The 25,338-nt window shown below is 36.3% G+C and overlaps 4 protein-coding genes across 7 annotated transcripts; 2 read left to right on the top strand and 2 right to left on the bottom strand.

Moving 5' to 3' along the window:
• Positions 1 to 316: 316 nt before the first annotated feature.
• Positions 317 to 4,831, top strand: LOC120635851 (alanine--tRNA ligase, cytoplasmic). 2 transcript variants are annotated; one of them, XM_039907045.1, is made up of 2 exons: positions 317 to 436; positions 1,815 to 4,831. In XM_039907045.1, exon 2 carries the CDS (start codon positions 1,828 to 1,830, stop codon positions 4,729 to 4,731), a length of 2,904 nt encoding a protein of 967 aa, XP_039762979.1. In that variant the 5' UTR covers positions 317 to 436; positions 1,815 to 1,827; the 3' UTR covers positions 4,732 to 4,831. The 2 variants fall into 2 exon arrangements, with proteins under 2 accessions (XP_039762979.1, XP_039762987.1); XM_039907053.1 differs by having other exon boundaries at positions 318 to 423; positions 1,813 to 4,831.
• Positions 4,832 to 4,992: 161 nt separating this feature from the next.
• Positions 4,993 to 7,062, top strand: LOC120637366. Its single transcript, XM_039909182.1, has 2 exons — positions 4,993 to 5,607; positions 6,273 to 7,062. The coding sequence occupies exons 1-2, from the start codon at positions 5,161 to 5,163 to the stop codon at positions 7,011 to 7,013; spliced, it is 1,188 nt and encodes a 395-aa protein (XP_039765116.1). The 5' UTR covers positions 4,993 to 5,160; the 3' UTR covers positions 7,014 to 7,062.
• A 104-nt stretch (positions 7,063 to 7,166) lies between these two features.
• On the bottom strand, positions 7,167 to 8,965 carry LOC120637462. Its single transcript, XM_039909315.1, has 2 exons — positions 8,483 to 8,965; positions 7,167 to 7,699 (listed from the first exon to the last, which is right to left on the bottom strand). Exons 1-2 carry the CDS (start codon positions 8,831 to 8,833, stop codon positions 7,220 to 7,222), a joined length of 831 nt encoding a protein of 276 aa, XP_039765249.1. The 5' UTR covers positions 8,834 to 8,965; the 3' UTR covers positions 7,167 to 7,219.
• Positions 8,966 to 11,353: 2,388 nt separating this feature from the next.
• On the bottom strand, positions 11,354 to 25,025 carry LOC120637056 (E3 ubiquitin-protein ligase Su(dx)). 3 transcript variants are annotated; one of them, XM_039908655.1, is made up of 14 exons: positions 24,963 to 25,025; positions 24,630 to 24,703; positions 23,632 to 23,772; positions 21,219 to 21,506; positions 20,895 to 21,136; positions 19,384 to 19,577; positions 18,408 to 18,706; positions 16,061 to 16,260; positions 15,484 to 15,777; positions 14,099 to 14,599; positions 13,622 to 13,717; positions 13,380 to 13,532; positions 12,283 to 12,414; positions 11,354 to 11,748 (listed from the first exon to the last, which is right to left on the bottom strand). In XM_039908655.1, the coding sequence occupies exons 3-14, from the start codon at positions 23,699 to 23,701 to the stop codon at positions 11,611 to 11,613; spliced, it is 2,607 nt and encodes an 868-aa protein (XP_039764589.1). In that variant the 5' UTR covers positions 23,702 to 23,772; positions 24,630 to 24,703; positions 24,963 to 25,025; the 3' UTR covers positions 11,354 to 11,610. The 3 variants fall into 3 exon arrangements, with proteins under 3 accessions (XP_039764589.1, XP_039764590.1, XP_039764591.1); XM_039908656.1 differs by having other exon boundaries at positions 24,955 to 24,973; XM_039908657.1 differs by lacking the exon at positions 24,963 to 25,025 and adding an exon at positions 24,861 to 24,879.
• Between the last annotated feature and the right edge of the window lie 313 nt (positions 25,026 to 25,338).

The following is a 25,338-nucleotide window of genomic DNA, read 5'->3' as shown; positions in this document are numbered from 1 at the left end:
TCAGTCAGTCACCTTTGCCTTTTATATATATAGAAATCTATATATCTGTGGTTTATGAGTTTACCATTAAGTCACATTAAGTAGTACCTACCATTACTGGTGTGAATTAAAAAAATAGAATTAACTGCCAATAATAATATAATCAAATTATCAATTAAATATTCAAAACACATAATTAATTGAAATAAATATTGATTGGCATAATCTAATTTAAAACAGTTTTGTGATTGCTACTTGAATCTCGATGTCTCGAATAAAACAATCGATGTCGATATTTTTTCTATGTCAATGTCAGTTGTCAAACACATGTTGGACATTGGTATTGGAGTTGTTAGAAATCCGTCGTCGTGAAAATCACGTTCGTCGCCGTGTAATATCACAGTGCAGTATTTAATTACTTACCCCGCGTTATTTCTCGGTATCGCAATATTTAGAGGTAATTTACATTTTATTTCATTTACTGTCTACAGAAAATGGTAATAAATAGCAATTTATACGACTCTACAATAAGCAATGATATGGATATTATGGCCCTGCACTTTACTTTCACCTTCGTGGACCTTCTACCATATGGAAAAAAAATACGTTATTTCAATAATGTCCAATTAGTAAAAACTATCTTACTTATTTTTGTAAATTTAATTCCAGTACTGAAACCAATTAGATTATTATAACCACTAAAATGATATGCACGATCTTTCTTTAATGTAACTGAAGTTCTATTTAGAGTTATAGTTATACAGGAATCATAGATACAAGAATATTTTCCTATTCTTGATATCCCATAAAGGGATATCAAGAATAGGAAAAGTTCAATAACATTTTTAACACAAAATGTTTTGTAATTATTATGAAACAACATAACATATGCAAGCAAGAAACTCAGTAAAACTAAATAATTTGCAGCATGCTCTACACTCCATCATTGCTTTTCATCAAGCATGATAGTTAAGATTGGTGTGTAAAATAAAATTTCTCTATTGTCAGGTTATTTTCAGTATTTTGTGTATTTTTCCCAACACCCCATGCGGTGAGCAGGTGAGCACTGTGGTCTTATCAGTATGAGAGGTCTCAGGTTTTATTCCCAGCAAGGACAATTCAAATTCAAATTTTCTGAATTTTACCTTGTTGTCCTGGTGGTGGGAGACTTAAGTCATGGCTAGTTACCACCCCACCAACAAGGTGCTGCAAAGCAATTTAGCTTTCCAATATGGTAGTGTGATGAAACTGATTAGGTGTATAGCTATAATATAATTGCCAAACCCCTAACAGGTCTGCGTGCTATCCTTGTTTTCATAACATTTCAATATACAATGTGTAAAAAAAAACTAAAATAATTCCTCACAGGATTTAGACAAACATTTGTTTCATTTGTCTTAAACTTATCTGAACTTATCTGTGAAACCGAAACGCTAGTAGTTTTTGAGTAAACCACAGCCATAATTTTTATTGAAAAAAATTAGATACAGCTAGAAATAGTACAGAAACAGAACTTCATATGCAAGATAAAGTGACTCCCGTCACTTATTAATTCAAGAAATTTATCGGTATAGGCACATTCATAAGACCTCTCCAGATCGAGTAAATTACAGCACAACAATTAGCAGTGTTAGCCCAGTGGTTCCGGAGTGGAGCCCAGCCCTCTACCTCTCGTATGTTGTAGGTTTGAATTCTGGGCATGTACCTCAGACTTACAGAGTTATGTGCATATTAAGAAACTAAAGAACACTTGCATAGCAGCAAAAGAAAATACATAAATAAATGACTAAATCTATTAGTGTCAATTAAATGATTTAGTATATATTTTGTTATAGGTAAACTGCCAGAATGGATGCTTCAATGACTGGAAGTAAAATCAGAAGAACTTTCATTGATTTTTTTAAAACTAAAGGACATGAATATGTCCATTCTTCTTCAACAATACCACATGATGATCCCACTCTATTGTTTACAAACGCGGGAATGAATCAGTTTAAACCAATATTTTTGGGATCAATTGATCCAAACTCAGATATGGCTCAATATGTAAGAGTAGTCAATACTCAAAAATGCATAAGAGCTGGGGGAAAGCACAATGACTTAGATGATGTAGGAAAAGATGTTTACCACCATACTTTTTTTGAAATGATGGGTAATTGGTCCTTTGGAGACTATTTTAAGAAAGAAATTTGTGCCTGGGCTTGGGAACTACTGACTGAAGTTTACAAGTTATCAGGAGATAGGTTATATGTAACATACTTTGGAGGGGATGAATCTTCTGGACTAGAACCTGATTTGGAGTGCAAAAATATATGGATCAATTTAGGCGTGCCTGAATCCCATATTCTTCCAGGTAGTATGAAAGATAACTTTTGGGAGATGGGTGAAACAGGACCTTGTGGGCCATGTTCTGAATTGCATTATGATCGAATTGGTGATAGAGATGCTGCACACCTTGTGAACATGGATGACCCTGATGTTCTTGAAATTTGGAATTTAGTATTTATACAATTTAATAGAGAAATGGATGGGTCATTAAAATTACTACCAAAAAAACATATTGATTGTGGCTTAGGTTTAGAAAGGTTAGTTTCCGTGATTCAAAATAAACGCGCAAACTATGACACTGATTTTTTTATGCCTATATTTCAAGCCATTCAAGAGGGCACAAAAATAAGATCTTACACTGGCAAAGTGGGTTCAGATGATACAGATGGAATTGATATGGCATATAGAGTATTGGCTGATCATGCAAGGACCCTCACAATTGCATTATCTGATGGTGGATATCCTGATAACACTGGCAGAGGTTATGTTCTTAGGAGGATTTTAAGAAGAGCAGTTCGTTTTGCATCAGAGAAACTAAATGCAAAACCAGGATTTTTTGGATCTTTAGTTAATACTGTTGTTGAACTATTGGGTGATGTGTTTCCCGAAATAACAAAGGACCCTGAATCTATAATCCAAATTATAAATGATGAAGAAATTCAGTTTTTAAAAACTCTTAGTCGAGGAAGAAATTTGCTTAATAGGACGATTGAAAAACTCGGAGACTCAAAAACAGTACCTGGTGATGTTGCATGGAGAATGTATGATACCTATGGTTTTCCAATTGATCTAACCCAATTAATGTGTGAAGAAAAAGGATTGGCAATTGATATGGAAGCATATGGAAAAGCAAAAAAAGAATCTATATTATCATCTCAAGGAAAAAGTGTTGGAGAAGAAGACTTACTAGCCTTAGATATTCATGCAATTAGTCATTTACAAGAGACTGGTGTAGCTATTACTGATGATTCCCCAAAATATGACTATATTGCATCTTCTAATAACAAAGATGCTGAATACAAATTTGCACCATGTACAGCAACAATTATTGCATTACGTAGAAATAAAGAGATTGTAAATGAAATTACAAGTGGTCAAGAAGCTGGTGTTATTTTAGATCGTACGAGTTTCTATGCTGAACAGGGAGGGCAAATATTCGATGAAGGATATATGGTGAAAACTGATGATGATGGTGTAGAATTCACCGTAAAAAATGTACAAGTCAAAGGTGGTTATATTCTTCACACTGGAATAGTTGAGGGTACACTTAAAGTTGGAGACAAAGTTTTATTGCATATAGACGCAGAAAGACGTCGTTTAGTAATGAATAATCATACTGGAACACATGTCTTAAATAATGTCTTGAGAAAAGTTCTCGGAAATGATTCTGATCAACGTGGCTCTCTAGTGATGCCAGATCGTCTGAGATTCGATTTTACTAACAAGGGTCCTATGACTGTTAAACAGATAAAAGATACAGAAGATAATATTAAATCGATAATAAATGATAACAAGCGAGTTTATGCTAAACATACTAGCTTAAGTGCAGCTAAAAAAATTAATGGCCTTCGTGCTATGTTTGATGAACATTATCCAGACCCAGTACGCGTAGTTTCAGTTGGTGTACCAGTTGAGGAATTGGAAAATAATCCTGCGGGAACAGCAGGATTTGACACATCTGTTGAATTTTGTGGTGGTTCACACTTACACCAAACTGGTCATATAGGAGATTACGTTATTGTTAGTGAAGAGGGTATAGCTAAAGGTATTCGAAGAATTGTCGCACTAACCGGTCCAGAAGCCACAAAAGCTCTGAATAAAATGAGCATTCTTGAAAATGAAGTTAATAACGTAGCCAACTTTATTAAAGATCAAGGTGATAATATTGAGCATAAAGAGGTTGTAAGGAAAATTGTTGAACTTACTAATGATGTATCTCATGCTCAGATAGCTTATTGGAAAAAAGAAGAATTAAGAACATTGCTTAAGAATTTAAAGAAACAACTTGATGATAAAGAAAGGGCTGCTAAAGCAATGACAATCAACTTGGTGATTGAGAAAGCTAAGGAACTCTGTTTGCAAGAAAATTCTTCAGAGATTATAGTATGTGAATTGAAAGCCTACAATAATACGAAAGCATTGGACGGAGCTTTGAAGCAAGTCAAGCAGTTGCAACCTAATTCTGCTGCTATGTTCTTTTCTGTTGATGATGACTCCAATAAAATATTTTGCTTAGCAGCTGTGCCTAAAAATCTTATTGACAAAGGTTTATCGGCATCCAAATGGGTTGAATCTGTTGTGCCGATCATGGGTGGTAAAGGCGGAGGGAAGGCAGAGTCTGCTCAAGCTTCTGGAACTAACCCAAAAGGGCTATATGAAGCAATTAAGGTTGCACGCAATTATGCCGAAAGTAAATTATCCTAATTTATAATATAAATTTGTGCTTTTTCTGCAATAATATTTATTCAGTTCAAAAATTGTATGCTTGTAAGATGATGATTTAAATATATTTTATATTATTTGAGGTGTTATATTTTCTATACTCCATAATCTTTTTCTGTAAACTCGGAAACCTGAGATATGTGCTAGGCTAATCAGCTAAGTAAATAAGGGCAAAGGTGTACTACAAACTGTGACCATTTTTACTGACATCATTGCTCCCACTAATGCCATGTGGCGTATGGCGCATCCACACATGCCGCCGGCTTATGCCGCCGGGTTTGCCGCCGACTTTCAGACCGCCTTGCCGCTGACTTTGCCGCCGGCTTTACCGGCGGCCTGCAGTCGCGGTTGCAATTTACGCAGTAGTGTTGTGACTTTCGTTGAAATTAGTCGTGTACGTAGAATCGAAAGATGTTGGACTATGATATAGTTGCGTGTATCGCAAGTGTAGTGTTGTATGTCATTATTCATAAAAAGAACCGCAAAATCAAACGAAGATATTGGGTCAGACCAAGTCTTCGAAATAGGCCTAATGTGTCCCCGATACTTGAAGATTTTAGAAGGGACGACATAAACCGAAGAAATATTCGTTCGAAATTTAACACTTTTCTAAGGATCTCTAGTGAAGAATTTGAAATATTACTGAATTTAACTGGACCCATGATATCAAAAACTGACACCCGCTGGAGAAATGCTGTGTCAGCTTCCGATCGACTAGCAATTACTTTGAGATACCTGGCTACAGGAGACTCTTATTTTTCACTCGGTACACTGTTTAAAGTGTCTCCACAAGTTATTTCTTTAATAATTCTAGATGTTTGTCAAACTTTGGTGTCTACATTATCCAATTATTTAAGGGTAAGTACAAAATATCCGTAACACATTAGGTAGTTAGAAACTGAACACCTACATTAGAAAACAAAACAGACCACATACATTCACACAGTTACGGCATGTACAAGACACAATTATAATATTTGATTTTATACTGTAGGGGAGAGTGCAATGGGTAACAGTGAATCAACTTTTTTGTAGAGCTAAATATTGCCACAATTTAACACTTTTAGAATGTGTTTTTATAATAAAGCCTGAGCAAAATCAATAAGGTACACACTGCCATAGCAATCTTAGGGCTACCTTTCTCAGGTTTATAGATATGACTATTTTTTTAAAGAAAGGATTTCCCTTTCTTTAAAAAAAATAGTCATATCTGATGACGCCATGTGACTTTTGATTCATATTAAATACTTTTTACAAACTGCAGCATTACATTTTTAAAACTTCAAAATATTTTGCTTTCATACTTACTTTTCCGTCGCACCCCGGTAGCGAGTCAAGGGCAATACAAAATAGAACGTAAAATGCTATATCGTGTAAATGTGCGCATTATATAGGCCGCGTTCGATCCACTGTACCCCTTGATCCACCGTTACCCACTCTCCCCTACCTGGAACTTCACACACATTTTACATACATATAACTAGAACTAAACACACAAATATCACAAACAATTTTTTTTACAGATGCCGAATACACATGGAGAATGGCTATCAGTGGCTCGAAGTTTCATGCAGAAATGGAATGTACCTAATTGCGTAGGTGCCCTCGATGGGAAACATATACGTATACTATGTCCAACTAATAGCGGTTCTGAGTTTTTTAATTATAAGTCATATTTCAGTATTGTTTTGCTAGCTTTAATCGATGCCAATTATAACTTTTTATACGTAGACATTGGATGTCAGGGCAGAATATCTGATGGTGGAGTTCTACGAAATTCAACTTTATTTGATATGATACGAGATGGAACTTTAAGTCTGCCACAAGCGATTCCATTACAAGGGAGAAATACACCTGTACCTTTTTATTTCATCGGTGACGATGCTTTCCCCATCTCACAGAATATAATAAAACCGTTTTCTGGATATCATGCAAAAGGATCACCTGAGAGGGTTTTTAATTATAGACTTAGTCGCGGGCGCATGGTTGTAGAAGACGCGTTTGGCATTTTATCTAATAAATTCAGAATTTTGCATTCACGCATTGGTTTACAAAATGAGAAAGCAAAAATTGTCGTGATGGCTTGTGTGCATCTGCATAATTTTATGAAGAGAAATGAAAGAACTACTGATGGAGTTTTGAACGAAATGCAACAAAATATACCGCAGATCGCTCTAAATGTAGAACCAAGTGTAATTAGAAATGAGCTAAAATGTTATTTTCTATCGGAACAAGGTCAGCTTCCTTGGCAATATCAAATATAATGTTTGAAAGAAATAAAATATGATTATTCAAATAATTGTTTTATTTAGGAATCAGAAACATGTATCAATAATTTTAAGCTTTTATTAAAATAAAATAATTTAACCGAAAATATAAACATTTATTTTAGTTTTAAGTAAAGGCATTGCGTTTTTCGTCATTTTAATATGTAACCTTATTTTAATCTATTACACTATTTTCGGTTAAATTATTTGGTTAAATTATTTTCCAAGACTTGTAACAGACTGTCACTTGTATTGACATCTGGGCTATTTTGCATTTCATAGTCTGATTGAACAGAGTAAGAGCGCGAAGTTGAGGGCGACGGTGACATTGCTAACGTTGTAGGTTGGCCGGTGAAGTATCCTGGACGAACATTTTGATAACGAAGAGGCTGAGTAGTATTACTAGTATCAAAATTCATCGAACCCATTCTCATTTCTGCTTCATAGATAATATTCTGGATTTGATGTTGTACTGTACACATCGTGTAATGATCCATCTTCCTCAACTTGCTACTTATATAGTCTGCAAATATAGCAGCATCATCGCGTTGCCTTGCATTAGACGTGATCTCCCTCAGTAATTGCAAAGCTTCATCAACTTCAGGTTCTCTCTCTATATTTCGCTTTCGTGAAGTCCTTGTCGAAGGTAGCGTAGTCTGGGGAGTGATATTATCTTGAGAAGACTGAAAATAAAAAGGAAATCTTATAAATAATTGCAAACAAGCTTCAATACTATATTTTGAATATATCCTATCAGTATGTAAATATTAAATAAAAACCAAGCTTATAAACATAACATGTATGTATAGTGTATACAAATAATTATGTAAGTTTAAGCTACATTTACTCAGTAAATAATTGATATTATTTCTTTATATATTTTTTTTCATCTTACATATCATACTTCATACTTCATACTAATATATACTAATATTATAAATGCGAAAGTGTGTTTGTTGGTTTGTCCTTGAATCACGCCGCAACAGAGCTACGGATCGACATGATTTTTTGCATGGGGATAGTTAAGGTCCTGGAGAGTGACATAGGCTACTTTTTATCCCGGAAAATCAAAGAGTTCCCAAGGGATTTTAAAAACTTAATCCACGCGAACGAAGTCGCGGGCATCAGCTAGTTGGCCATATATCACGTCCTCAAGTATTGCAAATGTCTCACCAGTAACCCTGTACACTCTTCACGAGCGCTTATTCCCGAATACTTCGCTTTCGGTAAGTGTTATGCCGACTACATAAGGTCAAAAACGAGAGTATGCTCGCCCGCGCTCCGTGGTATTATGTATTGTTACCGGGTTGTAGGTAGTAGGTATCTAAAATATTAATACGCGAAGCAAAAACTTTGTACCTACCCCTATTAACGAAAATATTGCATAATGAAATATGTATTTTAAATTTATTATGGTCGACCAACTAGTCTACTTAGGTAATTATAAGAATTTGATGGGTACTTACACTAGGTGTGTGGCTGTTCAGAGTCGGTACCGGTGCATTCTTGTCATTAAGAAATGATAACGCCTTATAAGCAAACCATTTCGGCAATTGAACATCATCCCGTCCAGATCCACTCCTTTTAGATTCTTCAAATTTGCGTTTTTCTCGAAAATAATGGCTAGATAAATTCTTCAGTTTTCTCTCAATTTCTGTTGATGCTATGTTGAACACAGAAGCAATATCCCTAACAGCATCGTTTCTTTTGTTGCGATTCTTGAAATCCATATGCCTTGGGTTCCACAATAGTTCATTTTCTTGATACTTTTCTATTAATAAAAGTACAGCACTATCATCCCAGTTAAATTCTGTCATTTTGTTATTTAAATGAATACGACAACACTACCACTCCGTATCGAAGCCGCAAGCAAACTGCCGCCGGCACCAAAAGCCGCGCGTGCCGCAGGTAAAAGATGCATGAGCCGGCGGCATGGCCGGCGGCCCGGCCGCCGGCCATGCCGCCGGCCGTGCCGCCGGGCATGTGTGGATGCGCCAGTAGCAGAGGGAGTAAATGTGTACTAACATACTTAGCTCCCAGCCTTAGCATGTATCTATACATTAAAACAACTTCATTGAACGCGTTCCCACCGGTGCTATGAAAATAATAGGTCCTTATTGGTGGATATCATACATCATCCTAGGCTGATCCAGCTTAGCACATCTGTGGTCTCAAAGTAGCTTTTATTAATAAATTCCCAAATAACAGCAATAATCTGTTACTGAGAATGAGGGCTCAGTATTAGGTTCCATGTTATGTAGAAAAACTTTAAAATAGCTTTAAGTCAAATGCTAGAAATATTGTAGGTATATTTTATGCCAGAATTTCATTCGAAATAATGAAATAAATGCATTCGAACGGCAAGGCGCGTGATGACGAAATTGCAGCAGATTTGACGCATTGCATCTGGAGACAGGATACTGAAAATTCCAGAGATTTGGCACAAAAGTGTGGTGGTCCTGTTCCTCTAAAAAAAGCGCTAAAGAACCTTAGAGTATTTTTATTACTAACCACTTTGCTTAGCTTTTCCGAACTATTTTTCTTAACGATCTCCCTGGCAAGGCGGTGAGCGTTGCTGTCTTATACGTGGGAAGCCCTGGGTTCGATCCCCAGCAGGAGCAATTTGGAATTTTTAATTTCTTAATATTTCCTGGTCTGGTCTGGTGGAAGACTTCGGCCGTGGCTGGTAACCACCCTGCTGACAAAGACGTGCCGCCCACCTATTTACCGTTCTGGTAAGTGTCGCATAGAAATCGACTAGGGTTAATTATAAGCATTAAATATCAGTCATTTTAAAGTCACATTTACCGGAATCTCTCTTCGGACTCTCTCAGAAAGGTTTTTTTTTTCAGTTTTTGCAACATTGCTTAACGTAGCTTGTTCGTCCTAGTATGTTGTTATATAGCCTTAAGCCGATAATTAGACTATAATTGGGCGTTAACATTTTTATTCGTGATGATATTATGAATGTGGTTCTGCTAGTACAGAGTCTATGATTTATTTCCTGACTTCCAAAAGAAGGGTTATATTAAGACTGCAAATTTATGTATGCATTTGCATGCCAATTTGGCTATATTACCGGGCTTCAAATTATTGAATAAATACACTAGACGTAATGTTATTATTCGGTACCAAAATATTACACCGTCCCTCAAAAGTTCCAACGCGATATAAGCCAACATAGATTATTACTAAATAGGTTGACATGTTGAACATATAAAAAACCTTCTAAGAGAATTAATATCACTCAAAAGATTACAACATGGTCGCGGTTCCAAACCTATCGTTTTATTATAAAACTGAAGTATTTTATTTTAAATACTTGAGACGAAAAGTTTACTTATCTTGATAAGAATTCATAATTTTTGATAATATGACCTAAAGATTTAGTATATTTTTGTAATATAAAAAACTACTTTTTGTTACTTAAATATAAAAGTTATACATATACTGTCGCTGACATTTTGTAGGCATTTTCAAGCTAAGCATCGTCGTTAAGGCAACGTTCGTAAGAAACGCTTTCTTTCTCAGAAATACTTTGCAAATCCGACTACCACGAAAAGGTCTTTTCAGTTTTCAGGTCAATATATTGTAACGTAATAAACTGTCTATTTAATTTTATAAATTAATATTGTTGGAATCTGCGCGCGGACAATCTTCCTATTATGTCGCGAAACTGGCATCCCGGTGCGCGGGGACCAACCGCGCTCGCGTTTTTCTCACTTCGCACGGCACTCGCAGACGCCCATAATTACTACCAGAGACTGGACGCCGCGCGGCCGCCGCATTATATTTTTTTACGACTCACACGCTGGACGTAAATTCCAGGGTCCAAGGTTGACACTCGATTTTTGTCGACGTCACCTCCGACGCCGATCACCAGCGTTGCATCGCCAACGTGCCGGTTCCTGCTTGCATTTCGGTGCAGCTGAAGACCAGCTCGTGTCTCCGCCTGCTTCTTCTGGGCCACGTAATCACCGGCCACAAGCTAGGGCAGTACTCGCCCACTGCAGAATTGGGAAGCAAATTAATTGACGGGTTCCTTTCACCCACGACCTCTGACCTTTTTTTAGTCTAAATAAAATCTGTGATGACGTGAACCATCTTTTAATACCTCTGGCTAGAACCGTTACAATATAACGTGCGGCACTCACAAATAGTGTGACTTTATATTGTTAAATGAATTTTCAAAAATATAGATTCAGTAAATACGGAGATTACTTGTGACAACCTCACAAACTCACGAACTTTACCTCTTTATAATATTAGTATAGTTAGACTATGGACAAATATTTATAATAATTATATGGGTAGACAAAATAACAAGTCTTGCTTTTAAAGATTTTATTGAACTTTATAGACGAACTTTATAAATATAGTTCAAACAAAATATATCTTATATAACTGGCATAATACACTAAGGATATCTACATAATAAAATTATAGTTTAAACAAAATATTCATACAAGTATTTGGTTGGTCTTTTTACGACGGCACCAGTTCCATTGCGTAATTCGTTCATTGGTGTCGGTGCAGTTAAAAAATTAATGTGATAATAATTTACATTATTCAATAGTGCTATTAGCGAATTTATTTACTCCTGACCGAAACCTTCAGTTTCCTCGATAGCGTAATTTAATTTCTCGCACAATTGTTCGTAACTTTTATAAGGCGGAAGGTCGAGTCGGTTGAAGCAGGTGTGCGAGCGCGGCAGCCACGTGTCCTTACCGACCTGTAATTATATAAATTATCGTATGATAAAAAAGGCATTCAGTGTTCTTAAAAAATAAGGCGGTTGAAATAAAATAGCAGTGGCTGAATAAGCTCCATATTTTTAAGCAAAAAGGGGCTTATAATATTCCTCGTGACACAGAATCAACCGTCATTATTTATTTCCCGTTTTCGTAATACTTAATCAAACTCGTATCATAAATGTGATAGTTTTATTAATAACACTTTTAAAAGTTATCGACAATTTCGAACATAAATACGAGTTCTTTTGGTACCCACACTAGGCAAGCCTGTTTCGCTGGTATCTTTTCAAGATTAGATTTATTTGGCACAGTGTCATACGATGTTTTTTTAGTAACACAGCGTACAGTAATCACGGTACAGAACGGTGGAACTTCCAAGCCGATATTCGTTTTAAATAAAAACCCTGGTTATTATTAAAAGGTTAAGGTACTATAAGTTTTCGATTGTAAGATCATTATTGTTACCATGGAGTTGCGACTAATTATTATGTAGTTAACATTTTTATTCTCACCTTTTCTATACAAAAACGTTGTGGTCCATTAGAACCCATGAGTTCAGCAAAACCACCCACGGGAACTCGACAGGTGCCTGTTACAAACTGCAATAGTCTGGCCCGCTTTTCGTTGTCCATTTGTCGAACAAACTAAAACAATTTAATAAATGTGAACAGAGTTCTGCACAAAAAATATTATTATTATTATTATACAATGGAATTAACAGCTTTCGCTGACGCGTCTATATCATTTCTTGTGCTCTGTCTTTTTGATGTTTGTCCAGTCTATTTTTAAACTGATTCAGTAATACTGCAGTCACTACATATTCGGGCGGGGCATTCCATATTTTTATAACTCTATTGCTGATAAAGTGCTTGGAAGGATTAGACGATGTCTGTTGAAATATAAGTTTGAGACCATAGCCCGTTAATCTGGGGTTACTCTTTTTTGAAAATATTTCCTCAGTTTGGAGTGTTGTAATACTTATTTAATATTTTATAAGTTTTAATGAGATCGCCTCTTTCTCGCCTACTTTTGAGGGTAAAAATACGACATAAATTAATACGAATACAAAATTAAATAATTCTCGTTGAAGGCTAACTTCATCGTGTTGTAAAATAAGTATAAATTCAACATTAAATTTACTACTTTTCTCCTTCTGGCTATTAGTGCGTCGGCTCAACATGCCATTTCCATCCACTCCCCTCAATAAGCCGTCACCTCACTATGCACTCCTTTTACACGCAAGCCCCATTCCCCACAATCCATGCATTCCTTTTTTATCAAGGTCAAATGCATATATTTTACATTTTTGCAGGATTTAATGCAGGAGGGACCGTCGAATTCCCTACATAGATGTACTGTCGTTCGGCTAATACTCGGGCCAACACTCTGTAATACGTCTTGCAGTTTTTCCAATCTACCCTGCCCTGACTTCAGATACATTAAATTGAGTATGAGCACAACACTTTATGTCGTACTGCTACTACAGAGTGTAATGGAAATTAATGTCATAAGATATGTCATATTTCATAGTGAGTTAAGGATATAGGTGCCCTAGATATTTAGTAAGTTCCACCAGCCCCACTTTGCGTTGTTAAGCACTGACACGTACCTGCCAGAACCAGGCGACCTGCTTGCTGGTGCGCGTGTAATGGCGGTAGATGGTGTTGCGCTGCCAATCCTCAACGTCCACCTCCTGCATGCCGCATAGCATCAACTCCAATTCACGCTCGTCGAAGTATTTCAGCCATTCTAATGGTACAACCTGTAATGAGAAGTGGTCAGTGAACCATTGCTTATCCTGTCATATCCTTCATCCTTTTTATTGTTCTTTACTTAACAGTTTCATTGTACCTCGTTAAAACCATCAAGAAAAGCGTTTGTTTGTTCCTCAATTCCACGTGTCATTCGCCATTGCGTAACTAATTGTAAATATTGTTCTTTGTTAGCCTGGAAATAAAATAAAAACATAACATTATTACTGAATCATAAAAACAGAGTAAATTTATTCCTAGAAATGTTTTCATCAAACCAGACTTCACTGCGCACGAAACTCGCGTAACGAAACTTAAATCAAAGCTACAGCCGCGGAATCCTGTATTGATTGATCGATTGTAATTCGGGCGTCTTTTGGTTCTGTTTAGGAAATTTTCATGTTTTGCCTACACAATAAATTAATTTTTGCTTTGTTACTTGACTAGCGAACAATGCCTTATGCGGGCATCGCTAGCGGGCAATTTTTTTTAATAAATAACTTAATTTTCTTTGCTAACTTAACATTAACATTGCTATCATGTAAATGTTAACATAAGTATATTAAAAGCTACTTACTTCTGTGACGCGGTCCTTATCACCCGACGGTTTCAGCTCGTGGTGTATTACTTGACCTAACACTTCGAAGTCCACGCTGAACCACATTTCAAGGCCACACTCGTCTATATTATTGTCTTTAATCCAAACCAAGGAGTTATAAAATTCGGGATCGATAGATTCAATGTCCTTCATAGTTAACTTTTTATTTAGCATCCTTTTATAGAATGGCATCGTGAAACCAGAATATATGAACCTTCCGTGGTAAAGAGCCATCGCGATAAACCTGCCTATGAACTTAAAATAAAGAAGGTGATCCGGGTTGACGTAACTGGCCGGATTTATTTGTAGACTGTAGTTGTTTTTGTTGGCGTATTCGAACAGACAGTACATAGGGTTGAGCACTTCATGTGAAAGTAAAAAGAACCATTCTCGACTGACGCCTCCGTAGTCCAGACCTTCTTCCCCACGGAATATAATATATAGCCGTCGTCGCAGCTCGTATGCCGGTAGCCTCATGATCTGAAACACAATAGTAACTGTAAATGTTTAACTTTTTTTTAAGATGGATTTTATAAATTTACGACCCCTAAACAGTTCACACTGCCTTTTACTTCTGCGATATATAGATAATTCATGGATTGAGTTCCACGCACGACTTATTATTTTGTAATTGCGTACACACACGCAGCACTGTGACGTTGTGTAAAGTTTAATAATACGGGTCGACTTGCATATCGGTCTTTACGGCTTCAATTGCGTATAATGCGAATAGTCATAAAATATAACGCCTTCGAGTCTCCAGACCAGATTGCCGCTGCGCTCACGCGTACGCAAGGGGTTTGCATTGCGTGCTGCGGGCGAAACCTGCCACGATAAACACTTTGTTTATATTGCCTTTCAAAGTACAGTATAATCTCACTAATCCGGCACTTCGATAGATCGGCACGTCCAATAATCCGGCACCCTCCGCCCACGCCTCCCTTTCCCCTCTATACCTGTGCGCTTTGGTCGCTGCGTCATCGACTAGCGGTCTAACCTCAAAACTTATCTAACGTGCTAACGTATTGTTTCTTTCAAGTGTGACTAGTTTATAGTTAAAAATGTCAAATAAACGGATTATTTATCCTCTCTATGAAATGCTTTATTTTATTTATTACCGATGACTTTTTCAGTATAACCCAGTAATCCGAACATTCCAATAATCCGGCACACTCCGGTTTTTAATAGTGCCGGATTAGTGAGATTACACTGTAATGGTGGAAGCTTGCGAGGCGTTGAAGCTACGGGAATATTACACGGGTAAACTGTATGAAAAATATTTTTTCTGATGTAATTATTCAAAAATTCAATTAATACTAATTGAAAAGGCTAATTAAAGAGATTTTTTTTCAGTCGATTCATACTTGGTGATAGGAATCCTCGAACAGTGTTTGCCGCGACAGGGTAATCTTTATGTGGCTTGGCAGCGCGTTGCTCTGGCAGAGGTACCGGAACTGGCTGAGCTTCCAGCGGAAGGAGCGTTCGTAGGCGCGCGGCACTCCGTACGCGCCCTGAGGGCCCTGCGGCGCGCCTGGCCGCGGGTCCTGGAATGTGGTGGTCCGTGTGTTGTGGTCTACGAAGTAGCGCGTGCCCTCCTCCGTGAACCGGCTCTCCCAGCCGGCTGGTAGAGCCTCTTCTAAGGCACTTATTTCTTGACCCTGCAACCAAAACAACATTTGTAATATTAAGTTCAAACCACTGACAAAAAACTGTTAAAATTTTTATTAGTTTTTACCTACACTTGGAGGAATTATAAATTTTATAAAATTAAATTGCATATAAAAATATATTGAGACTTTGAAGCCGCAAGGATAACTTCAGGTGACTTAGTCGTTATCATTCAAAATTGGGATTTAACAAAAGTTTTAGCCCGCTTATTAGCAGTTGTTAGCGAATGAAGTCCCGTGGGGTCGCTAATAAACTATATAGTGTGAAAATAACCTGCGTGCGCGGATCCTCCCACTGTGTGGTGCGGTTCTTGTGATTTACGTAGTAGACGCGACCGTCCGGCTGCACGCGGCGCTCCCAGCCCGCCGGTAAAGCGCCCAGTGCGTCTTCGGCCGCAGTACTCGCGGCCCCGCCCGCTGTAGCCGACCCGCCTGCGCTGACAGCGCCCGCGGCCGGCATCGAGATGCTATTCACTGCAAAACAAACAATAATTTAAATATTTCCTTATTTTTGATGTGAAACCTCTATAAGCGCGTCTTTGCATTCCATTCGACCCGTATGCCGCGACAGAAAACAGCATTACGCCCTTTAATGCCGTGACGCCAATCTCTACGCCCCGCATATTTAAATATTATATTTATATTTTTTAAGTAATTACATATTATTATAATGAAACTTATAATATATTATTTCATCAATAATTAAATTAAATATTATTTTGATGTTGCAACTTGATGTTTTAATCTGCTGGGCATTCCGTAACGGCGAATAAGGTTGAGATCTTCGAATTACAATACATCTGATCCGAAGAGGAACTCCACCGAAAGAGTCCGGAATAATATCATCATGTGCATTCTCCCTGAGCGAGAATGCCTGACTTTCCGATTGAAAGAGGATTACAACCTAACCCCCTTAAACTTAAAGATTATTCCCAAGGAAGTTTGAAGTCCAACAGGCGGTCGGTCATTAAGAAATATGCAAAAAAGATACAATATGTCTTTCTTCAAGTTTAACGGCAAATCAGAAACACTTGCCACCCCTTCTCTTACCGCAGGTGTACGAGGCGACAAAGGGAATATAACAGAGTGCGGGCAGCACTTCCCTCCTACACCACTAGTCCACTACAGTGCTACTACTACTATCTAATCTGCCCAGCTTGGCAGCTTGCCCAGATTATGGGCAAACCCTTCTATTGGGAGAGGCCTTTAATCCAGCCGTGGGCTATTTGTATGCAATGGATAATGTTGTTGCCGACCCCACATAAAGTGGTATAAGTGGCATATTATAGCAAACTGATTAACGTTTGGGTTAGGACCGGAGTGGCGGCCTCGCGACATCAATAGGTGCAGAGACTTGCTGGTCACAAGAGTCATTAAACCGTGGAAAAAATAAATCCTTGAGAAAGACATGTCCAGCAGTGCAATTCATCGGTTGATATGATAATGATATTGAACATCTAGCATATTTATAAGTTGTCAATATCATAAATATAAATAGTATATATTTAATATGTTATCCTTATAAGTATAAATTCTTTATATTTACGATATCTCTTATCCTAATTATATAGGACTTATATGATTTCTGATAAATTACATTTTGCACTGATAATTTTAAGATTGATAACGCTGGAGGCGAAATTAACAATAAAAGGAACCAAATATTTCAATTATAGTTAGATGTTTCAAAAAGATTTTCAAGTTAAAATATTACTTGACAATACTTGTTCTTTAATTTTCTAGTTCTCTCGGGGCTAATCATCGTTTTCAGTTACATGTAATATTATTATTGGTGCTGATAATAACTGGGATGGGCGACCAAATAACTAAGGTAACTCTGTACTACCGATTTGGGTACATGGGTTCGAATGTAATCGAACCCATGTCCCCGTTAACTGCCGTGTTGCGGGGCGCAGGGAAGTCGGCTAACAGAACGGCTAAACCTAATAACATAGAAAAACCTCCGACTGGGACTGTTTAACGGTTTATATTAATCAAATGACTATTAAATACCTATATTAACTACTTATTACTTAATCACACGAATGTTCTATAAGCAAGTTAAGTAAAGTTTAAAAAAAATTGCATACGCCTCCGACGTTCATCTTTTTTCCAATTTTCAAAAAAAGTTGGTTAAAATTGTATGATTTGTCGCGGTCTCCACATTATCTAACTAGATGGCACCACAAAGATCCTGCATCGCGCTAACAAAGTGTTCACACCATATCCAACTTCCAAAGACGAATGGTTCGACCTCAGTCGGAGGAAGATCTGCCAATTGATTACAGTCGAGCACATCATCTTAGCTCCCGTATATGATACATATAAAAGAAATTATTTATCACCTGGTATAATAAATTTACAAATTTTAAGAATTCGCCTTTTTACATGCTTTATATTAGCTTCACCTGTATGTATGTATGTAACTGACCCATTTGAGCTCGATTTTGTCCCACTTTGAACGGTCAGATTTCTTACAAACTTTGTAGACATATCGAGGACCGATGACAATACATTAATCTGAGAAGATTATTCCAATTTTCAATATAAAAAATAAGATTTTTTTAATAGCAGAAGTTCAGAACAGAAATGTTTATTATAGAAGTAGCAGCAATGGTTACCCGAGGGTGGCGGGTCGTTGTCGACGGCAGGCTGGCTGGGCGGCTGGGGCGGGTGGGGAGGCTGCGGAGGCGGATACAGGAAGCGCTGATTGCCCTGCGCGACCACGTGGCGCCGCTCGCCGCGCCAATGCTGGAAACGTGCCAGGCGCTCCGTGTCGGGCCGTTGCCACGTGGTAGACCGCGTGTTGTGGTCCACGTAGTAAACGCGGCCGCGCGCGTCGCGTCGCACCTCCCAGCCCGGCGCCAGTGGCAGCGGTCGCTCCCACGACGTCGAACGCGTGTTGTGGTCTACATAATACCTGCCACACATCACCTTAATGAATCATCATCATTCATAGCCTTTTGAAATTAAAACTTCCTTAAATGCACTGAGCGGCTAATGGTGGGGAACAACTGTCGCTTCAACGATGACCTCGTCATGCTCGTATTGCGAAATTTAACAAACTAGCGACTTAGTATAGCGGCCTGTGATCACATTGACTGAATTCTTAGATGGTAAAACCTTGATTTACCAACGCGCAAACTATTATCAAAATAAGATATATAATTTAAATATATATAGAAGCCAAACATTGTCCACCACATACACATCCTAAGACTGCAGTGGGCTGGACATGTTCAACGCGTGGACAAATTTCACCAACCAAAGAAGATTATTACGTCACAGCATGACGTGCGGAGTTCGATAGGAGGCCAAAAGTGCGCTGGATAGATGGAATAGACCGCGATGCACAAGCCATCCGCATGCGGAACTGGTGGACATGTCCGGACAATCCGGATAAGTTTGTTATGGGCTCCTCTTAGATCAGGGCGCGTTTTGAACGCTCCTATTTTTGGTTTTAAGTTAACCAATGTAGTTATCACCATCATCTAACATTAATAGTAACATATTATATGTATGAACGCTTCATAGGTGCCTGTGATAAGTTCTACATGAATAACACTTGTTAAAAAATTTTTTTGTTAGAAGTCTCACCTTCTGCCGTAGACATCATATCGCATCTCCCAGCCGGGTGGCAGCGGCTCTTCAGTTGCGGGCGCGGCGGCTGCGGGCGACAGTGCGGACCCAGCGGTCGCGGCGGTGACGGCGGGTTCCTGGCGCGAAGGTCCCGCGCCGCTCTCCTGCGCACCCACCGCACCATTGCTCAGCGGCGGAGGACCCGGCGGTGGCTGTGTGACACGTAACGACATAAACCGAAACCCGAAAACTCAGTTCTTAGCGCACACACTATTTATTTATTTATGAACTATTTTTTAAGTTTATTTCTAAGTAAACTTAAAAAGTAGCATACAAAGGGTGGCCTTATCACTTAGTAGCGATCTCTTCCAGGCAACTTAGGAAAACCAAGGGAAACCGATATACACTATAAGCTAGCACCGCGCAAACTATTATAACAATAAGATATATCACAGAACAAACACACATCAAACAGTGTGCGTACTAAGCTGTATATAAAATATTACCCTCTCGGTGCCTCATACTATACTGGAGACGCATTTATTGACCATACACCTATATATACAGTAATTCATTTATGTGCAAAGTGCGCCTAATAAAAGTTTTTGATTTGCTTATATCTAATACAGCTGTAAAATAACAATCTGAAGATCTTTTGTACACGAGATTATTTGACTATTCGCAACTATGTAAAGCTATTAAATAATTAATTTCAGTTATAAAAATGGGCAGGATCTCAAACACTTGAAGTGGCAGCAGTTTTCAACCTATTAGCTTTCCACACCACAGATCTCTCTGATAGAATAGTTATCTGCGGTATTTAACGATTATCGATAACTTGCGGTTTCCTACGACTTCGACCGCGTACAACCTCTGATAAGTAAATTTTTGATATAAACTCTCCTACGAAAATTTCTTCTTATATCCCACGACCCGCCGAATCTCATCGCCTGCCCGCGTAATAGCTTAGCAAAGAGTTTCGTTTCTGTCTTACTCCTAAGGGTCGTAGTTTATCATTTAGGCTATCAAATGCAATAAAGATTTTTAAATCCTAATTTCTAGAGAATTGAACGTTCAAACAAATTGACAAATCTCTTCAGCGTTGTTATTTGTATTGATAACCGGAACATGTGGCTGAATCTGCTCTGAGGGGTTGGGCAAAGCCAATTTAGTAATCTCTGGATTTTTATTTCATTCCAAAAAATTCGCTCCCATCTGAATTCATATCGCGCGTGTGTGTAATGAAGTGTAACTCAAAAAAAAATGTCTAATCTACTTTTTTACTAAATAAATACAGAGATATTTAACCTCTGCTAAAATTATTATGACGGAACAAAAATCATACATTTATCCTTATCTGCAGAGAGCAGCTAATTATAGACTAACAAACATAACTAAAATTAAATTTCCTTATAAATTGTATCCAATTAAACTAACCTGTATCATAACCTTTATCGGAGTGTACAAATGTATTAATTAATTAAATTAAAAATAATAAACGAACATTGTGATAATAAAACCACACTCACTCTTAAAGATAGGGAATGCACCATAGATCTCAATGATTCAACATTGTTTCTCCCTCTAATTCGAGCTCTGACACCTTCAGCATGAGAACTTCGCGAGGTGCCAGACTCTCCTAGCACTTCATGGGACTGACTCAAAATGGATGGATCTATTCTTAAACCATCAAGCAATACTACTAGTTCCGCAGCTTTTACTTCAGTGTTTGCAGTAGATGCATTATCTGGAGATACTGTTTTCATCAAATCTGAAACAAAATAGAATAATTATTTTTATGTTGACATATGTTGTAAATTTGAAGGAGTGTTAAGAAATAATCATCTCAGTACCTATACTCAGCTCAACGTTTTCACATTTTCCATTAAAATGTAATAGTATTTTTAATAGGTTTACTTTTTTTTCCCCAATAATGTGGTCTTTCCTGAAACTATGATGGTCTGCCAGACGAAATAATATTTGTGACAATGGTGTAACAAGAACTGTAAAATCTTCCTTCCATTTTGGATGCAATGTGTTTTTCAGTACCTCTGTTCTTCTTGAAATTTTGTCATCTATTAAAACTTGTAAATAAGGATTTGGTTTAAGAAATCCAGAATTTCTAATGCTTGCTGATTCAACTGAAATCATAATAAATATTTTACATAAAAAAATTTAAATCGGAGTACAGTTTAAAGCGGAGCTCGAAGTCTAGATGGGACCCAGCAGCGGAAGTTTAGTTAGATTCTTATTATATATTATGTATTTGATGTCAAGGTCAAATAATTTACAGGAAGGTATAACAAGACTTCTGAGTGTCTGTGTGGAACTCTGAACAAGCACTCCTTTAAGGAGCACCAATTAATTAATTCTCACACAATATTTATATGTATTGCAAATTTTGCATCCATAGCTGCCTTTCTTAATACTTAGGGAACCGAATTTTATTGGGGACGCTCAATAACAAAAAAAAATCATTTAGTGAAGCAGAGAAGCATTGCTCAATGGGGATTTTTTTAATTTTTTTTATTAAACCTAGTTTCATTTTCAGTGTTTCAAATAAAATCCGGCAAATAAATATTTAGTGCTAATTTTTGATAAGGTCATTTAATGAATTTTTAGATTTTTCCAGAAAATACTGTTAGCAAAGGTTTTGTACCTAGTTTGTTTAAATTCATTAGTCAGACCATTAAAGTGCAGTGGAATCTTCTTTGGAAACTAAACATACATAGCGAGACTATAAACAAATAAAGGAAATATTTATCATAATATCATGTTTGTTGTCTCATAATATGCATAACACAATATTCAACATTAATGATCCTCAAGTTAAGACATTTTATTCCTAAGTTATACTGTAATTTCACCTGGAGGATGGAGACACGCTACACTACATCATATCTTAATGTAAAATCGCATTATGCTAAACATTATGCTAGTAGAGTGTTAAAGAAATGCAAAAGAAACCACCAGAACAAATCTGAACCAATTTTGTATCATAAATTATTAAAACAAAATAATCTTAATTGTAGTTTAATTCCAATACTTCATAAAAGCAGGATAAATAACAGAGTAAAAACCTTATGAAGTTTGATTAGATTCTTCATAGATTATGTATATTCCTAGACTATAACATGAATTGAGTTTGACAAAAAATATTGTTTACTATGTTCAAATTTACTATACTACACCTTGTATACCTGCTTACAATCTGGCAATAAAGATATTATTATTATTCCAAAAAGTATGCATTACAGAGTTTACATATTTCTTATTATTATTAAGATTATTTACTTTAATGCATTTCAGCATATATCACACCAATTGGATGTAACTCACTCAATCTCATTGACCATTTTGTTTAATTTGTATTCAATGTGACAGTCAGTGAAGGAGGACCTTGAATGCTAAATAAAAAAAAAAAAAATACAACATAATCTACAAACATACATTTCATGGATCATATCTCATTTTTGTCCAACCATAATTAGATAGTTGCTTTTTTTTTGCTTAACATGTATCTATTTTAAATAGAGCCAAAATAAATGATATACAAAAATAGAGAGTTATTTCAATGTTTGTAGATACAACAAATTTTGATTTTGATTTTGAAAAAAATGTTGGTGTCCCTTCTTTAAAATGCTAGATATGAACTTTAGTTTACAATTTGAGCTATATAAAATAAGACATCTGTTGTCTGTGTGGGACCTGCCCATGAGAAATTGTGCTTCTGTGACATATAAAATTAAATGACCATAGTTGGGCACAAATGCGATATGATATGAGAATTGATGCTAAAATCGGTTGGAATTCTATTGAACACTTGTAACCAGAACCACTGTATACTATTAAACATTGCTTCCACCTTGTGATATGGACCAAAAAGATTTCTACAAAAAATCTTAAGAGTAATCATTTGTGGCATATTCCTATCGATTCTGATAAAAACTAAGTTTTTCAGTTTACTAACATTGAATAAAATTTTGGCATAGATATAAACTAACTGGAAATGATAATGGCTTTTGACACTCTCATTCTGGAGACACACATATAATACATTTTGTGGTGGAAAAATAACATAAAGCTGGTGGTAGTTTTGCTGCATGATTTGACCATTGAAAGTAGAGTAAGTTAATCAGGGAAAGCAGGTGGTCACTAATTTAGGAAATAGATAATATAAATTGGTTGGTTGTGGATGGAAAATTGTCTTCACTATTCTTCTTCTACTTTTTGATTAGTCATATTATTGTAATTTTGCCAACTCACCTGTTAAACTCAGCTGATGATATGTGGACAGTGAAATAGGAGCAGTAAGTGTTGAAATGCTTTCTGTCATAGTGATATGGTTATATCATAATGTTATTTTAGAAGTAATTTTTCCACATCATAAAAAATACAAAATTCAATCTAAAAAATTAAAAACATTATATGTAATTACATTTATATTATGATAAAATTTTAACATTTAATTAAAGAATTAGAAATGTTGGTTCAATAATTTTACCATTTCAGAAGTTTTTTTTTTTAAATACTTTAAGTACAAAACTAATGTAAAGAATCTAGAGATGTTGAAGTCCAAGTTCAGAGAGAACTTGTTTATTTTATTTAAGTATGATTTTATTTACTTTTTAAAAGCATATTTATATTTTTATAAGGTCATTTGAAGATTGTTTACATCTAGATAAGTACCTATAGATCTATAATATCTTAAGGTCTCTTTTATCTACAAGTTCTTATTTTACCTGACTGATCTTCTACACCTGAATACAATGGTGTTATTTCAATTTAACAAAGTTAAACTGAGCAACAAATTAAACTCAATGTAGTGGAACTTCTGAAAATATTAATCTTACAGTGTGTGGCAAAAGTACCAATAAACTATGCTTTCCATAATTTATCTGAAATCACCCAGTAGCCCAGTACTACCAGGAACTAAGTATTTTAATATTTTTATAGTTATAGCAAGTTTTAAATAGTACTATTTTGTTTTTATAGCAGTAATCATGAAATAACAGCCACTTTACAAGCACAATGCAAATGTATTGCACATACAGTTATTTATGTTAGTGTACAGTGAATTTAGGTAGCTTTAAATGTAAAGTCCAATCTGATAAAGATATGAGATAATTAAATGCTTGTTCAGGTTATCAGATGACTATAATATGTAAGTCTCTACAAATTTTACACCGTATAATTATTTACATCCAATAATGTAATGCACAAGGGATAGATTATTTTTAATAGTAATGTAATATGATATTTACCAGTTTGAAGTCATGGCGAACAAAACAAATTTTTCAGATTAGGTCATTATCATTCTTCCTTATCACACTGAAGTCTGAAAGGAAATCGGACTTATAAATTACCTACATGTCATAACAACTACGATTTGCGAACAACACTACACAATACACAAGGAACTTTGCCTTCAAAAAAACATCAAGGCTAGATTTAAAGTATAGATAAATATAATTTTAATTCTTGAGATTTCTCACTAATTACGATTTACTGCAAACACTAAACAAAAATATTTTTTTATAAAAATCTTTATTTTAATTAAATCACAATTTACATTTTGTAGGTAAGTACCTACTCACATTCACAAGACACAAGTCACAAGCACAGATTAAAGGAGTAAGGACGAAAGCAAATTAGTCATAAACTAAATACACATATAGACGACTTAGTTCCCAACTTACGGAAGATTGATTGTTGCTACCACACATGACCGACCGTGTTCTGATTACTTTTTTTCTCGCATTTATGGAAAACTACAACCACCCATGGGTATACCTGAAGGAGGGGAGGGCAGGTGTAATTTATAAATTAATTAAAAAAAATTATACAAAGAAACCACCCAAAATTCTCTATTCTGTTTCTTCGGTACTATATGTGTTTACTTTGTATAAAATGTGTATATGCAATAAAGTTTTCAAACAAACAAAACAGCCACGGACGATCTGACTTACAAAA

This window comes from Pararge aegeria, chromosome 3 (assembly GCF_905163445.1).
Source record: "Pararge aegeria chromosome 3, ilParAegt1.1, whole genome shotgun sequence".
Taxonomy (NCBI): Eukaryota; Metazoa; Arthropoda; class Insecta; order Lepidoptera; family Nymphalidae; genus Pararge; species Pararge aegeria.
Note: the sequence above shows the minus strand (reverse complement) of the source record. Positions and strands in the feature narration are given on the sequence as shown.

Coding starts and splice junctions, on each gene's coding strand:
- LOC120637056 (XM_039908655.1), bottom strand. CDS start 23,701: ATGACAGAAAGCATTTCAACACTTACTGCTCCTATTTCACTGTCCACA. Junction 16,261..18,407: donor CAACGACCCGCCACCCTCGG/GTAACCATTGCT, acceptor TTTGTTTTGCAG/TGAATAGCATCTCGATGCCG. Junction 14,600..15,483: donor TCGAGGATTCCTATCACCAA/GTATGAATCGAC, acceptor ATTGTGTTTCAG/ATCATGAGGCTACCGGCATA.
- LOC120637462 (XM_039909315.1), bottom strand. CDS start 8,833: ATGACAGAATTTAACTGGGATGATAGTGCTGTACTTTTATTAATAGAA. Junction 7,700..8,482: donor TGAACAGCCACACACCTAGT/GTAAGTACCCAT, acceptor TTTTATTTTCAG/TCTTCTCAAGATAATATCAC.
- LOC120635851 (XM_039907045.1), top strand. CDS start 1,828: ATGGATGCTTCAATGACTGGAAGTAAAATCAGAAGAACTTTCATTGAT.
- LOC120637366 (XM_039909182.1), top strand. CDS start 5,161: ATGTTGGACTATGATATAGTTGCGTGTATCGCAAGTGTAGTGTTGTAT. Junction 5,608..6,272: donor CATTATCCAATTATTTAAGG/GTAAGTACAAAA, acceptor TTTTTTTTACAG/ATGCCGAATACACATGGAGA.